Source organism: Populus alba, chromosome 2 (assembly GCF_005239225.2).
Source record: "Populus alba chromosome 2, ASM523922v2, whole genome shotgun sequence".
Lineage (NCBI taxonomy): Eukaryota > Viridiplantae > Streptophyta > Magnoliopsida > Malpighiales > Salicaceae > Populus > Populus alba.
The window spans coordinates 10,248,125-10,261,326 of NC_133285.1; the positions used below are offsets into that span (position 1 = coordinate 10,248,125).

Sequence of the window (13,202 nt, forward strand, 5' to 3'; positions counted from 1 at the left end):
ATTTTGAGTGTTCATTTAGGGATCATTAGTTTGATTATGAGTGTAATTTTAGTTATGGCGGTGGCTTTAAAAAATAATGTCACAGCTCATTCCATGTATCATTTTCAGGAGTTATAATTTGTAGTTTTTTAAAAGTTATGGCCAGCTATAGCTTTCCCAATCAGAATGTGAGTGCCTTACAAAATGCAACTTCATGATTCTTTTATTCATAAAATTTTCCACATCTAAAGCTTGAACTGAAGTTTCTGAAAATACTTTTAAAAAAAAAATTCCAACACCCAAAATAAAATAATCTATTATCTGACTTGTTTTTTGTGTGTTTTAAATAAATGCATAGAAAATCAGGTATATTGTAGTTTTCCATCTTGCATGGTCTTTTCTAAAAGAAAAACATATATGAAGAAGGGATTTTTTTAAAAAAAAAGATTCTGTAGATTAATTAAATATAAGAACACATTAAATAAAATTACAACCATCTACAATAAGCATTTGATTGAGCCTACCGCCATCTCCTTCCTTCCTTCCATCCCCCAAAAAAGGCTAATTATCGTAGCAAAACCTTGTTAATGAGTAAAGTGATTACAATTGCTGAGATTATCTGCACATTTTTTATATTTTTTCAGAGCAACGGTATTTCACAAGTAAAAATAACAACAAAAGAAATCACAAGACAATTGATCATAAATTAACATTGCAGTAGATGGTGTTTCCCACCAATCCAGTATCTTATAATGTTTTTTTTTTTAATTAATATAAATATCTAAATTAGTTTACGCATCTCAACTAATTTTATAAATTTTTAAATTAATAATTATAAAAATTTCTAATAATTCCGAAAAGAATCAAACTCTGACCATCACCTAAACTGTCGTTTTTTCTCAAGAAATAGTATCATTGGTTGTGATGTTAACAGGGGTGAATATGTGAACCTCATGGAAAATTACTTTGAGGGTTGAGGGCTTATTTGTCAGTGGCTGTATAGGGTAGGACTGGTTTGTAGTCTTCCCATAATATTAGAGAGAGAGAGAGAGTGGCTGATACAGGAAAAAAAAAAAAAAAAAGTTGGTTCTTAACATTTCATTGGACAACCTTTGCCTACTATTGTCGTGGGTGTCCACTAGCGGCTTTTTTGTCTTCTCCTTTTCCCTTCTTCTTAATTTTATCACCTCTCCTTCTCTTGTGCTATGTATGCTATATATTTATTTTCGGGTATATAAATATAGTACTTATTATTTATTGTAGGGTTTCTTTCTTTTCTCTTCTCCTGTTATTCTCTCTCCCTTTAACAGTAATGATTTTCTCGTTAGGGGTATCGTTGTTGAGGAATCTGAGGAGTTGTGGTTGTGAAAAAGTGGCAGTTAAAGCATTAGAAAGACAACAACTAGAAGAACAAGAACAAGAGGAAGAAAAACAGACAGAGATATAGATAGAGAGACAGGCACACGAGTGTTTGGTGTGTGTAGAAAAGAAAGAGAGCTTGTTTTGTTGATTGATGTGATCATCACCAAAACAAACGGCTCTTTCTGGCTTTATTTACCGTCTTTTCGTATTTCTCTCTATATTTGGTCTCTCTTGGGGGGTCTTTTACTGATTTTTGTTCCGGCTGGAGGGTGGTTCTTCCGTTAACATTCTTTTTTTTTTTTTCTTGTTTTATCCGGGCCTTGCTCTTTGTATTTTGTTCTTTGGTGTGCAATATTGTATATCATCATGGCTCAACAAAGGCAATTTCAGATGGTGGGTGGTGGCAATTCAGGGCAGTACAATGACACGACTTTTACCAAAATCTTTGTTGGTGGTTTGGCCTGGGAGACACAGAGAGACACCATGAGGCGTTATTTTGAACAGTTTGGAGAGATCCTGGAGGCTGTTGTTATCACAGATAAGAATACAGGGAGATCCAAGGGATATGGCTTTGTAAGCCCATTTTTTGTTTTTTTTATCCTTCCTTTTTCTTTCCCTTTTGCGAGGGGTATATTTCCCTGTCTTCCTCTCTCTGCATGATTCGGTAAAAAGTGGGTCTTTGTTCTTGTTTCTTTAGGTTACATTTAAGGATCCAGATGCAGCCATGAGAGCTTGTCAAAACCCATCTCCGGTGATCGATGGAAGGAGGGCAAACTGCAATCTTGCATCACTTGGTGCACAAAAGACTCGACCACCAACCGCTCAACACGGTCCTTTTCTCTCTTCTCTGTCATATCCTTTCCATTCCTTCCCAGATATTTTTTAGAATACTTTGCTCATCTCAATGTGTGTGTGTATATATATATCCACTTTCTATGCAAAAGTTAACTATCCCTTGAATATTCAACCAACATTGCTCCATGAAACAACGCAAAAAATGGGGCAAATGCCCTTGTCTTTCATTCTTAAAACATGTAAAGATTCCAATTTTTGAACGCACTCCATGTTGATTATGTCTTTAAAAACCGTGGCAAGATAGCTGTAACAAGCTTATAATTACTCTATTCGTCCGCTTGCTAACTGAAATGTAGATCTGTATTCACTGAACAAGAGGATTAAAGTATTTACTTAAGGGAAAAAAATGAAATCGCAGGCACAGGACGGTTTAGACCAGTACATGGAGTAGTGGCTTCACCTACTTATCCTGGATCCGCAGCTCCATACAACCATCAACCCACTGGTCAATACTCATTTCCTTATTCAGCTTATGGGTAAGTAAACAGTAACAAATAAAAGTCACCAGGGAATGTTTTCTTCAATTTCACTCTCCTTTAACATGCTTTCAATTTTCTGTTTTCAATTTTCTGTTTTCATTATCTTATCATATTCTACCTTTTCCTCCTCCTGTCATCGCACAGGTACACTGGATATTCACAGGATGCCATGTATCCCTTGGTTTGTATTGACGTGATATACTTGTATAGCTAATGTCTTGTACAACCAATTTCATCTGCGTTGTTTGACCAGAGTCTTATGGCATTGTTTGCAGGGCTATTATGGTGTTTATGGAGGTCAGCAATTCTCACCTTACTACACCACTGGAGGGGCATCAGGAACACCAGGGATGTTCCAACACAATTTCTACCCATTTTACACTCCGTATGCACAGAGCAGCCAAGCACACGGTTTTGGAATTCAATATCCCCAAATGGTACAGTACCCTTATTTACCTCAGCAGTTTGGCTCTACAGGAATCTTATCACTTCCTTCTTCTGCAGCAATGGCGACTACAACTGCAGGTGTTCATTCTAATAATTTCCCTGACTTGTTCATGACTCAAATTTATCCATTTGATGCTAGTTTACTTAACATAAGGCCAATGACAGGATCATTTGAATGTAACCTGCAACAGGTGCAGCCACAATGACTATGACAACTACTACAACAGCAGCAGTAGCACCAACAGCAAATACAGGGGTGGCGGGAGCAGGAACAGGTGCTTTGCAAGCCTCTGGAACAGCTACTGAACAAAACTCACCAACCAAATAATAAGTATGGAAAGTTCGTCGTCTTCTCACAGGACTGACAACATCCACAAATCGCAGACCAAGAAAAACATAATGGGGAAGAAGGAATAAGGAAAACATTGTTTCATGTCACTGATTCAAAAGGAGGGTTATGCATGATCATCAGTTAGCATAACATCAGAAGAATCCAAAAATTCAGCATCAGATTGTTCATTTCATGGAAACAGGCATTTGAGATGCAAAAGCTCACTCCACTAACTCTCTTTCAATTTTTCAAGCCCCCGACATTATCAACTTCATCATCACACATGTTCGGTCTAGGACACTAGGGAGTCTCAAGCAGTTGTTAGCGTTAACTAGGAAAAGAAATCATATTCATTTCATGTATTAGCATAAGGTGGAATCCAATATTGGCATTGGATTCTACCTCAGATACTAATCAGCAGATTGTTACGTCTCGGAGGCAGAGAGCATCCGATGACTTCCTCCTGTTTATATTTGGCAGCAATCAGGGTTCAAAGATTGGTTTTATATCTTTCGAGCCCATATTGGTCAACAAGAAAGTTGGGCTATGGATAGCTCAGTCATTAACTTGTAATTTTTATTTTATTTTTTGTTTCTTCATTATTCATGATTGACTGCTTTTTTATAATAGGATCAGAACATTAGTCGGGGGAAAGAAGATGGTGTCTCTGTCACCTTATATTTTTCTGTTTACAGATAATCATCTCCTATACATTTCATCTTTTGCTTTCATCCTGCATTTCTTTTCTTATTCAAATCCCTTCTTTTGCATTATCACATCTTTTGGGGTGTGCGTTTGGAATCCAAGGGGATCTCGCAAAGGGGAGTCAAATGGGTGATGGTACCTTTTCTGTTCCAAAGTTGGGCATGCGGGTTTGCATCACATGGCCGTGGCAGTTGGAATTCTATGTGGAAGTGGGTGAAGAAGTTTCTGCTAAACAAATGATGATGAGACGAATCTAAACTAATATCATTGGTATGGATAATGCGTCCATGGTCAATGGCTAATGAACATAGGTTCTTACTTTTCTCCTCATCACACGGTCTCCAACGAGGTTTTTGTTAGTTTCTGGAGATTTCGAAAATTACAAAACCTGCTGCCTAGCTTACCAATTGAAGATGATTTTCGCCTAAACATGGATTCCAATTCTCATAGCAACTTGGTTCTAATGCAAAGGCGGAATAAATCCGCGAAAGATTACCAGGGAAATCTTTTACAAGTTTTTTGTACAAAGCATCAGGTGAGTTGTGTACCCAAACAACCTGCAAGCTCTAGCTACTCAATCATCGAGTCTACCTCTCTAGCAATGCACTGAGTTTTCCGTAACTCATCTCAAACAGAGAAGGTCATGATACCGATGCAAGATTGAAATCGATAATGGCATACAATAAAGCAACATGAGTTGGAGACATGTTCTTGCTGGAAGAAGAATACCAGCGCATCTACAAGCTGTTTCAAGAACACAATTAGGCTAGCATACCAGAAAAGATTCTATCACTTCTGCTTCACATGGCTATACGTCTAACATTTTTTTCAAACTTCACGATGCAAATAAATGATTTCAAATTGTGGTAGGGAAGCATTCTCGCGTAGTTTTCAACACATCTTGACCTCGTCATTGCCAACCAACAGGACTAATGTTTAACAAAGTTATTAAACTAGGTCTATTCATGACCTAACCTAAGACCCGAGTCATGGATTGAATAAGTTAGCTTTGATTAACGTAAATTAATTTAAAACAATATCATTTTGATTTTTTTCTTAAAAAAAAACAAGTTTTGATTAGGTCAACTAACTCAACTTTTATCCAGTTTAATTTAAAACCTGGCTATGTGAATCACCATATTGACCCGTTAGCAAGATCAGATTTAATAACATTAAATGTTATAGTAAAATATTGTGGAAGCATACCTTAGGTTTGATGACAAAGTGGAAGTTAAAGGGTAGTACACAATATTAGTAGACATCTTATCTTCTCTATGCTCAAGAGTCTACCCAAAAATTCGAGTAGATGTTGCCCCAAAATAAATGGGAAGAAGAAATCCATTAGACCACTTGAAATCTAGACATTCATACAATGACAAAGCATCTTTCATCTCTACAATTGCCACAAAATGAATCTTTTTCGGATCTCAAATATTCCCCAAATTTACAAGGTACATGCCATCTCTATTCATAGCAGATAGATTCGATAAAAGCTGCGGACTCACTTAAAAATTTGGCATTTGTGTACAAATCCAGGAACGAGTAACCAAGCTTCTTGAAATACTACTGTCCAAGCTCAAACAGTTTCCTTCCTAATACAACAGCCAAAATAAAACGAACGATTGTCTCTGATCAAATTTTTCTATTGTTTGACATGCAATACTACAGAAATTATCATACAGAAGAACATGTGGTAGCACCCAGAGCATAATCTATAAGCAGAGCAACTAACCCTCAGGAAGTGCAGAGCAAGAGGCTTTGCTTCCTAGAAAGGCAGTCATTTCATGGTTGCATCAAGTTCTTAGTAAAAAGTGAAATTAAAAGAAACTTGGTTAATTCAAAACAGGAAAATTATGTTATGCTCAAAGAAAGTTCACTAAAATTGACTATATCAAGCATATTACAGTATGTAGACAATGCAGCTAGTCTCATGGGTCTCTCGAACTCCTTAACCTTTGAGCTTCCTAGAGTATATGGTACAAGATGCAGCAAACAGACACAAGAACAAAACAATCAGAAACCTATGTAACAGACACCTAAGCTGAATGGATGTTTTCAAGCAGAAATATCCAAAAATCTTTTTCTTCCAAAGAAACCAAACATACCAGCTGTTACATGACAAGCATATTATGCAATGGTCAAAAAACACAACACAACATGGTTCCTCAACACCCAGGAAACAAGAAAAACTGCCCTGCAAATCTAAACACATGGAACCTGTTCAAAAGAACTCCTGTAACGCAAATCTAAACACATGGAATTAACTTGTTCAAAAAAATATACAAGAGAGAGAGAGCACCTGATGCCTTATCAATGAAACTCTCTTATCTACTTCAATGGCGGTTTACCGCCTCCTAATGATGACTGTGTTGACGGCCAAAAACGACGTCTTTCCCTTCATAATAAAACAATATTTCCCTCAAGTTTTAACAGCTCCATTTTGGCGATGACAATTTCACCCGTGAAGACCGACCTGAATTTACCGGAATGATTTTTTTTTTTTTTTGTTAGCTCGGGTTGGATAATATTTGAAGTGAAAAAATCAGGTGTGGATAGGGTATCGATACTGCTCTGTCCTCGACCCGAAACCCTGTCTAAACCCGACCCATAACCTTAAAGTTTATAAAAATTACATTTATACCCCCACCTATATTTTTTTTGAAGAAAAACTAGGTTTCTTACTTACCTCTCCAGCCGAATCTCCCCTTCTCTTCCTGTGTCCCTCTTGCTTTCTTCAGTCTTCTTCAATCTCCAGCTAGCAGCAGACCTGCCGGCAGCAAGCCAGCAACACCAGCAGCAAGCCAGCAAGTCTGCACCTAAGGTTGGTTTATTCTGGTTTCTAACTTACCTTCTATATTATAACCAAGACTAATGCATTAGTCTTTTATTATGTTGTATTGATTCATAAATGCTACAATAATTCTTTATTTCTGCATAAATTAAACAGGTTATGCATTATTCTTGGCTATAATATAGAATTTATTTGAGATAATTTCAGCTCGATCATTTGTTATGTCATGCCTTCATCGGATAAAACAAAGAAAAAAAAGGTCTCATCGGCTTCCTTCATAGCTTTCAGCTGATGTTTAATTTGAATTAAAGCAGCCATGTTGGTTTTTGCCTATCGTTAAATAGATTTGAAGTTCTCATTGAAATTGCGGGTCAAATAAGTAAAGACAATCGCATTTTTTTTTTCTGGTAAAAAAATGCTATTTCTGTTCTTCTGAAGATAATCATTTTAGAACTCAAAGACTTGGTTCCTTTGTTTGCATTTCTTTTTCTTCTGCTATAACTTCTTTTTTTCAATGTCAAGCAGGGTTGTTAATGAAAAGTGTTCCACTGTGCTCTAGCTATTGACTAAATGCTTATGCTGCCATGAGTATAAGGTGGCCTAGGCTTCTAACACCAACACAACTCTCTCAAATTTTGAGGAGCCAGAAAAATCCATTAACGGCGTTGCAGATTTTCAAGGATGCAAAAGACAAATACCCCAGCTATCACCACAATGGTCCTGTGTATGCCACCATGATCAGCATCCTTGGAAACTCAGACCGAATTGCTGAGATGAAAGAGGTTATTGATCAGATGCGCGATGATTCCTGTGAGTGCAAAGATTCAGTCTTTGTTACTGCAATCAAGACCTATGCGAGTGCAGGCCAAATAAGTGAAGCTGTCTCACTCTTCAAGAATATTCCAAAATTCAACTGTGTAAATTGGACTGAATCTTTCAATACCCTTTTGCAAATATTGGTGAAGGAATCAAAACTTGAAACAGCTCACCGTTTTTTCTTGGAGAACTCATGTGGGTGGGAAGTGAAATCTCGCATTCGTGCCTTAAACCTGCTATTGGATGTTCTTTGTCAACGTAATCGCTCTGACCTTGCATTGCAAGTCTTCCAAGAGATGGATTATCAGGGTTGCTATCCGAATAGGGATAGTTATCGAATTCTTATGAGGGGGTTGTGTGAAGATGGAAGGCTAAACGAGGCCACACATTTGTTATACTCAATGTTTTGGAGGATCTCTCAAAAGGGAAGCGGAGAGGATATCGTAGTATATAGAACCCTTTTGGATGCTTTATGTGATAATGGGCAGGTTGAAGAAGCTTTGGAAATCCTTGGTAAGATATTAAGGAAGGGGCTGAAGGCACCTAAGCGATACCGCCACCGTCTTGATCTTAGTCAGTGCAATAATTGTGAAGATATAGAAGCCACAAAGCTTTTGATTAATGAAGCGCTAATCAGAGGCGGAGTTCCCAGTTTGGCTAGTTATACAGCGATGGCTGTTGATCTTTACTGTGAAGGCAAGACTGGTCAGGCTGATAAAGTGCTAGATGAAACTCAAGAGAGAGGCTATAGGCCATCACTTAGGACTTATGAAGCGAAGGTCACCGCATTGTGTAGACAAGGTAGGAGTGGTGAAGCCATTAATGTAATTGAAAGGGAGATGGTAGAGAGAAATAGTGTTCCAAATGTAAGATTGTATAATGTCTTATTGAAAGGCTTATGTGATGCAGGGAATTCAGCAATCGCTGTTAGTTATTTGAAAAGGATGGCTAAGCAGGTGGGTTGTGTTGCCAATCAGGAAACTTACGGCATTTTAGTGGATGGGTTGTGTCGAGATGGTAGATTTGTTGAAGCAAGTAAGGTTTTGGAAGAGATGTTAATTAAATCATTTTGGCCACCAGCTGACACCTACAATATCCTTATAAGGGGTCTTTCCTCCATGGGCAGGCAATATGAAGCTGTCATGTGGTTAGAGGAGATGGTCAGCCAGGATAAGTTACCAGAACTTTATGTTTGGAGATCCTTGGTAACTTCTGTTTGTTGTAATATGGTTGCTGTAGATGTTAGCTGTGAGACATTTAATCAGCTTATCAGTTCATAGCGCATGTAAGAGCAACTATCATACATGAAGTTTGTCCTATTAGATGTCCACGCTGATATTCTCCGTCTCTCTTCACAAATTAGAGTTCGAGTAGTGATGCAGGATGTTTGAAGGGAAATATATTTTCCTTAGTTTTTTTTTTTATTTAGTTTAGAAAATTAAAAATCTCTATAAATAATTATAGAAAATTAAATATTATATTTGATAATTTTATTTCTCGACTTAGTTTAAAAATCTCTAAAATAATTCTATAATTATTTATTGAGATTTTTTTTTTCTTTTTAAGATAAACTTGGAATTGGAATGAATAAAAATATTTATGTTGTATTTCATTAATTTATCATATAGAATAAATTCAATAGTAAAAATATAAAGTGGGTTTTTTTGTTGTTAAGACCCTTTTCACGAAAATTTGTCTTCTTCTTTTTTTGCTTCCTTTTGTTTAGGTTCAGTTGTGCATGGGTGGTTAGTTTTTATTTAGTAATACTGATGGGTGTAGTTTAATTGATCAGATTTTGAATTTGTTTTTTCAGAAAGTACTAGCTTGAGTCTCATAAATCTTAGGATCACTAAAAGTTTATATGGTCGTTAACTTTAGAGCTCATGGGATTTTTTTAAGGATGTATAAATTGACTAAAACAATCATATTAATCTTTTTTAAAAAATGTGGAATAAGGTGTCTTTAGGTAATGAAGGTGTAAATTCTTTTTTATTCGGTTAGAATAACTTATATACCTTTTATCATTTAAAAAAAAATAAGTGGAATAAATTTCATTTTATTCATAATCTTGGGTCATTCTGAATTTTTTATTCAAATCCCGACCAAGATGTTTCTGCTTTGTTCCATCTATTTTGTTCTGGTTTGTTTTTTTTTTTAAATTCGAGTATGCATGATTTGTAGAGTACTTGTTTCAACTACATCTTCCTAGTTAATCTACATTATTTTTGCTTAGATTGGCCGCGAATAGTTACTATGATAGATAACTATTTTCATTAATTTTTTTATTGTTTCTCTTCACATTTCTCTAATTAAGTTTCTGTAATTCTTTGTTGTAAATGAAATTGTTGTGTGGGATTTTCTTATGTGAAAGGCTGCTTTTTGGATTTTATTTTGTGTTTCATTGCTAATACCCGATAGATATGTTGGCTTTGTTTATTTTTATGTTTTAAAAGTATTTAAAAAAATTAATTTTTTTTATTTTAAATTAATTTTTTTTTTAGATTATTTTGATGTACTGATATCAAAAATAATTTTTAAAAAATAAAAAAAATATTATTTTAATATATTTTCTAATAAAAAATATTTTTAAAAAATAACCACAACCACATAGATATCTGTTTGGCATTGCGGCCAAACCGGCTTTTCACCAAAATTCAAATTTTTTTTTTTTTTTGCTAAAATTGAGTACGGTTTGTACTTTTTGGATCGTTTTGATGTGCTAATATCAAAAATGATTTTTAAAAAATAAAAAAACATTATTGGCATGCTTTTCGGCACGAAAAGCTATTTGAAAAGCAACCGCTACCACACTCCCAAACACCCTAATGTCTAAAAGGTCAAGTTTAGGAAAATAATGTATTTCTTTTAACGTATCGGGTTTACTACTCTTTCAAGTTAGGACTTAGGCAACAGGAAATAGGGGAACTTCTTGGAACATAGCTGGACTCTTATAATTGAAAGTTTATTTGGACTTTTTATTGTTCATAAATAAGGGATACCTTTGCGAAGACTTTTTATATGTTTGATGTATTAGACATTGGTCATTTCACTTCGACTCTTATATAAATGATATAATTGAGTATGATATTAACTTTGTTTTAGATATCCATTAACAATATGATTATAATTTTTATTTCTGCTTTTTTTCAATAAAACATTTTATTTTATTTTTTATATTTTAGCATTTTATTTGTGTTGAATTACTTTTTCTTTTTAGTCTTGACTCTTGACTATTTAGAATGTTTTAAATTTTAAAATTATATTTTGATGCTTGATATTGTGTTTATATTGCATAATTTGAAGTTAATTTATCTTTAAATTTGAATTGGAATTATATATATTGAACTCATATTTTAAATGGTACGAGTGCGCGCGTAAGGCCTCGAAACAATATGCTAAAATGCTATAGAACCGAAATATGTTGTTTCAATAAGAAAAACAGAATGCCAACCGGGACAAAATTAACAACCTTGTATGTAATAAAATATTAAACTTGTCTAACTTAAGTTTAAATGGGTCTGGCTGCAACACCAGGGCCAAGAGCTTTGGATCCCTCTTAAACGCAAGGCTCAAAAGCATTCGATCTAGCTGCAACGCCAGACCTATTAATCTTGGGTCCAGATGCTGAATCCCAAAGCCTTGGGTCTAGATGTTAGACCTTATAATCTTGTGTCAGGTGGGGCTACAAGGCCTAAAGGACTTAGGTCTGCGTCATGCCACACCCAAGATTCTTGGTCAGGTTTTCTTTTTCTAACCCCAAGTTTCTCATGTTTGGAAGGGGATGTGATATCCAAGTTAATAATAATAATAATTTATTTTGCTTTTCAAATTAAATCTATGTTTTTTTCAATAGTAATAATATATATTTAAAATTTAATAATATTTAAAACAATATTAAATTTGTTTGGCCCAAGTTTTTATAGTTTTTAATCCCTTCAAATAAAATTTATGGTTTTTCTTCAATAGTAACAATATTATTTTTCAAATTTAATAATAATAATAATAATTTTTAATTTTACCCTTCAAATCAGATCTATGGTTGTTTTTTCAATATTAATAATATATTTTTAAAAAATTATTAATTATTGTATTAATAATATTAATTATAATACAAATAATAATATTTCTAATAAAAATAATAATATTTTTAATGTTAATAATAATAATAATAATAATAATAACAATAATTGATTTTACCCTTCAAATCAAATATATGTTTTTTTTATAGTAATAATATTTATTTCAAATTTAATAATATTTATAATATTAATAATAATATTAAACTTGGTTAACTCAAGTTTACAGTTTCTAATCGCTTTAAATAAAAGTTATGGTTTTTCTTTGATAGTAATAATATTTTTTTTTCAAATTTATTAATAATAATAATAATAATAATAAACTCGCCTAACCCAAGTTCTTATAGTTTTTAATCACTTCAAATCAATTTTATGGTTTGTTTTCAATAGTAATAATATTTTTTTCAATTTTGTTAATGATAATAATAATTAGAAGAACAATAATTTTTAATTTTACCCTTCAAATCAAATCTATGGTTGTTTGTCAATGTTAATAGTATTTTTTTTTTAAATCTATTAATTATTATATTAATAATATTATTTATAATAAAATAATAATATTTATAATACAAATAATAATATTAAACATGTTTAACTTGAGTTTAAGTGGGTTTGGCTGCAACACCAGATCAAAGAGTTTTGGACCCCTCTTCAAAGCCAAACTTAGGCACTTGAGTTTGTAACCTCTATAGGGGTCTGCAAACCCTGGCGCACGGGTTTGCAGACCCAAAAACCCTGAGTTTGAATCTTAGACCCCAGAGCCTAAGGTTTGGTTGCCTTGCATGATTTGGAAACCTGAGGTATGGCAGCCATGCCATGCCCTAGTGTCAGAGGCAAACAATTTTACCATGCCCAACTAACAATCTTATCATGCCCCAGCAAAATCCAAACTGACTATTTTGTTCTCAATCATCATTTCAATACCAAATACATCTCATGGAAAAGACAATCTCACTCTCCACTGCATGCTTAACAAGTTTTTTTTTGCAAGAACAACTCTATCATTATATTACTCCAATTCACAGTGATTTGTATCTAGGTAAACAATAAAGAGGCATTGATGCCTTTTAGTATAGAGTGTAATTAAAGAGTGCATTTGCTATGCCGCGAGTCCATTTGATTTTTTTTTTTTTATTAAAAATGATATTTAGGTACTGTAAGAGTGTTTAAAAAAAAACAAAAACTCAACAATTTGGATATGACTGTTCAAATAAGCTGGTTTTATTCGAATCAAATGGAAAAACAAAACTAATGATAGTAAACGGACAAAAAAAGCAATCATAATAACTTGTGAAAAAACCTTTATCTAAAAGTAGAAAAATGATGATTTTTATTTTTTAGCTAATTAAATATGAAAAAAT

At 34.0% G+C, this 13,202-nt stretch overlaps 2 protein-coding genes and 1 long non-coding RNA gene across 4 annotated transcripts; 2 read left to right on the forward strand and 1 right to left on the reverse strand.

Annotated features, from left to right (window-relative positions):
• The first annotated feature begins 1,174 nt into the window (after positions 1-1,174).
• LOC118063457 (uncharacterized) lies at positions 1,175-4,171 on the forward strand. Of its 2 annotated transcripts, none has more exons than XM_035077499.2 (6): positions 1,175-1,914; positions 2,039-2,171; positions 2,555-2,672; positions 2,820-2,856; positions 2,951-3,200; positions 3,288-4,171. In XM_035077499.2, the coding sequence occupies exons 1-6, from the start codon at positions 1,708-1,710 to the stop codon at positions 3,326-3,328; spliced, it is 786 nt and encodes a 261-aa protein (XP_034933390.1). In that variant the 5' UTR covers positions 1,175-1,707; the 3' UTR covers positions 3,329-4,171. The 2 variants fall into 2 exon arrangements, with proteins under 2 accessions (XP_034933390.1, XP_034933389.1); XM_035077498.2 differs by having other exon boundaries at positions 1,193-1,914; positions 3,314-4,171.
• Positions 4,172-5,478: 1,307 nt separating this feature from the next.
• Positions 5,479-6,827, reverse strand: LOC118063458 (uncharacterized). The gene is made up of 2 exons (XR_012169209.1): positions 6,458-6,827; positions 5,479-5,958 (listed from the first exon to the last, which is right to left on the reverse strand). It is a non-coding gene; the product is annotated as an uncharacterized lncRNA (long non-coding RNA).
• Position 6,828: 1 nt separating this feature from the next.
• LOC118063456 (pentatricopeptide repeat-containing protein At1g05600) lies at positions 6,829-9,253 on the forward strand. Its single transcript, XM_035077496.2, has 2 exons — positions 6,829-6,979; positions 7,475-9,253. Exon 2 carries the CDS (start codon positions 7,534-7,536, stop codon positions 9,043-9,045), a length of 1,512 nt encoding a protein of 503 aa, XP_034933387.1. The 5' UTR covers positions 6,829-6,979; positions 7,475-7,533; the 3' UTR covers positions 9,046-9,253.
• The last annotated feature ends 3,949 nt before the right edge of the window (positions 9,254-13,202 follow it).

Coding starts and splice junctions, on each gene's coding strand:
- LOC118063457 (XM_035077498.2), top strand. CDS start 1,708: ATGGCTCAACAAAGGCAATTTCAGATGGTGGGTGGTGGCAATTCAGGG. Junction 1,915..2,038: donor GATCCAAGGGATATGGCTTT/GTAAGCCCATTT, acceptor TTGTTTCTTTAG/GTTACATTTAAGGATCCAGA. Junction 2,673..2,819: donor TTTCCTTATTCAGCTTATGG/GTAAGTAAACAG, acceptor GTCATCGCACAG/GTACACTGGATATTCACAGG.
- LOC118063456 (XM_035077496.2), top strand. CDS start 7,534: ATGAGTATAAGGTGGCCTAGGCTTCTAACACCAACACAACTCTCTCAA.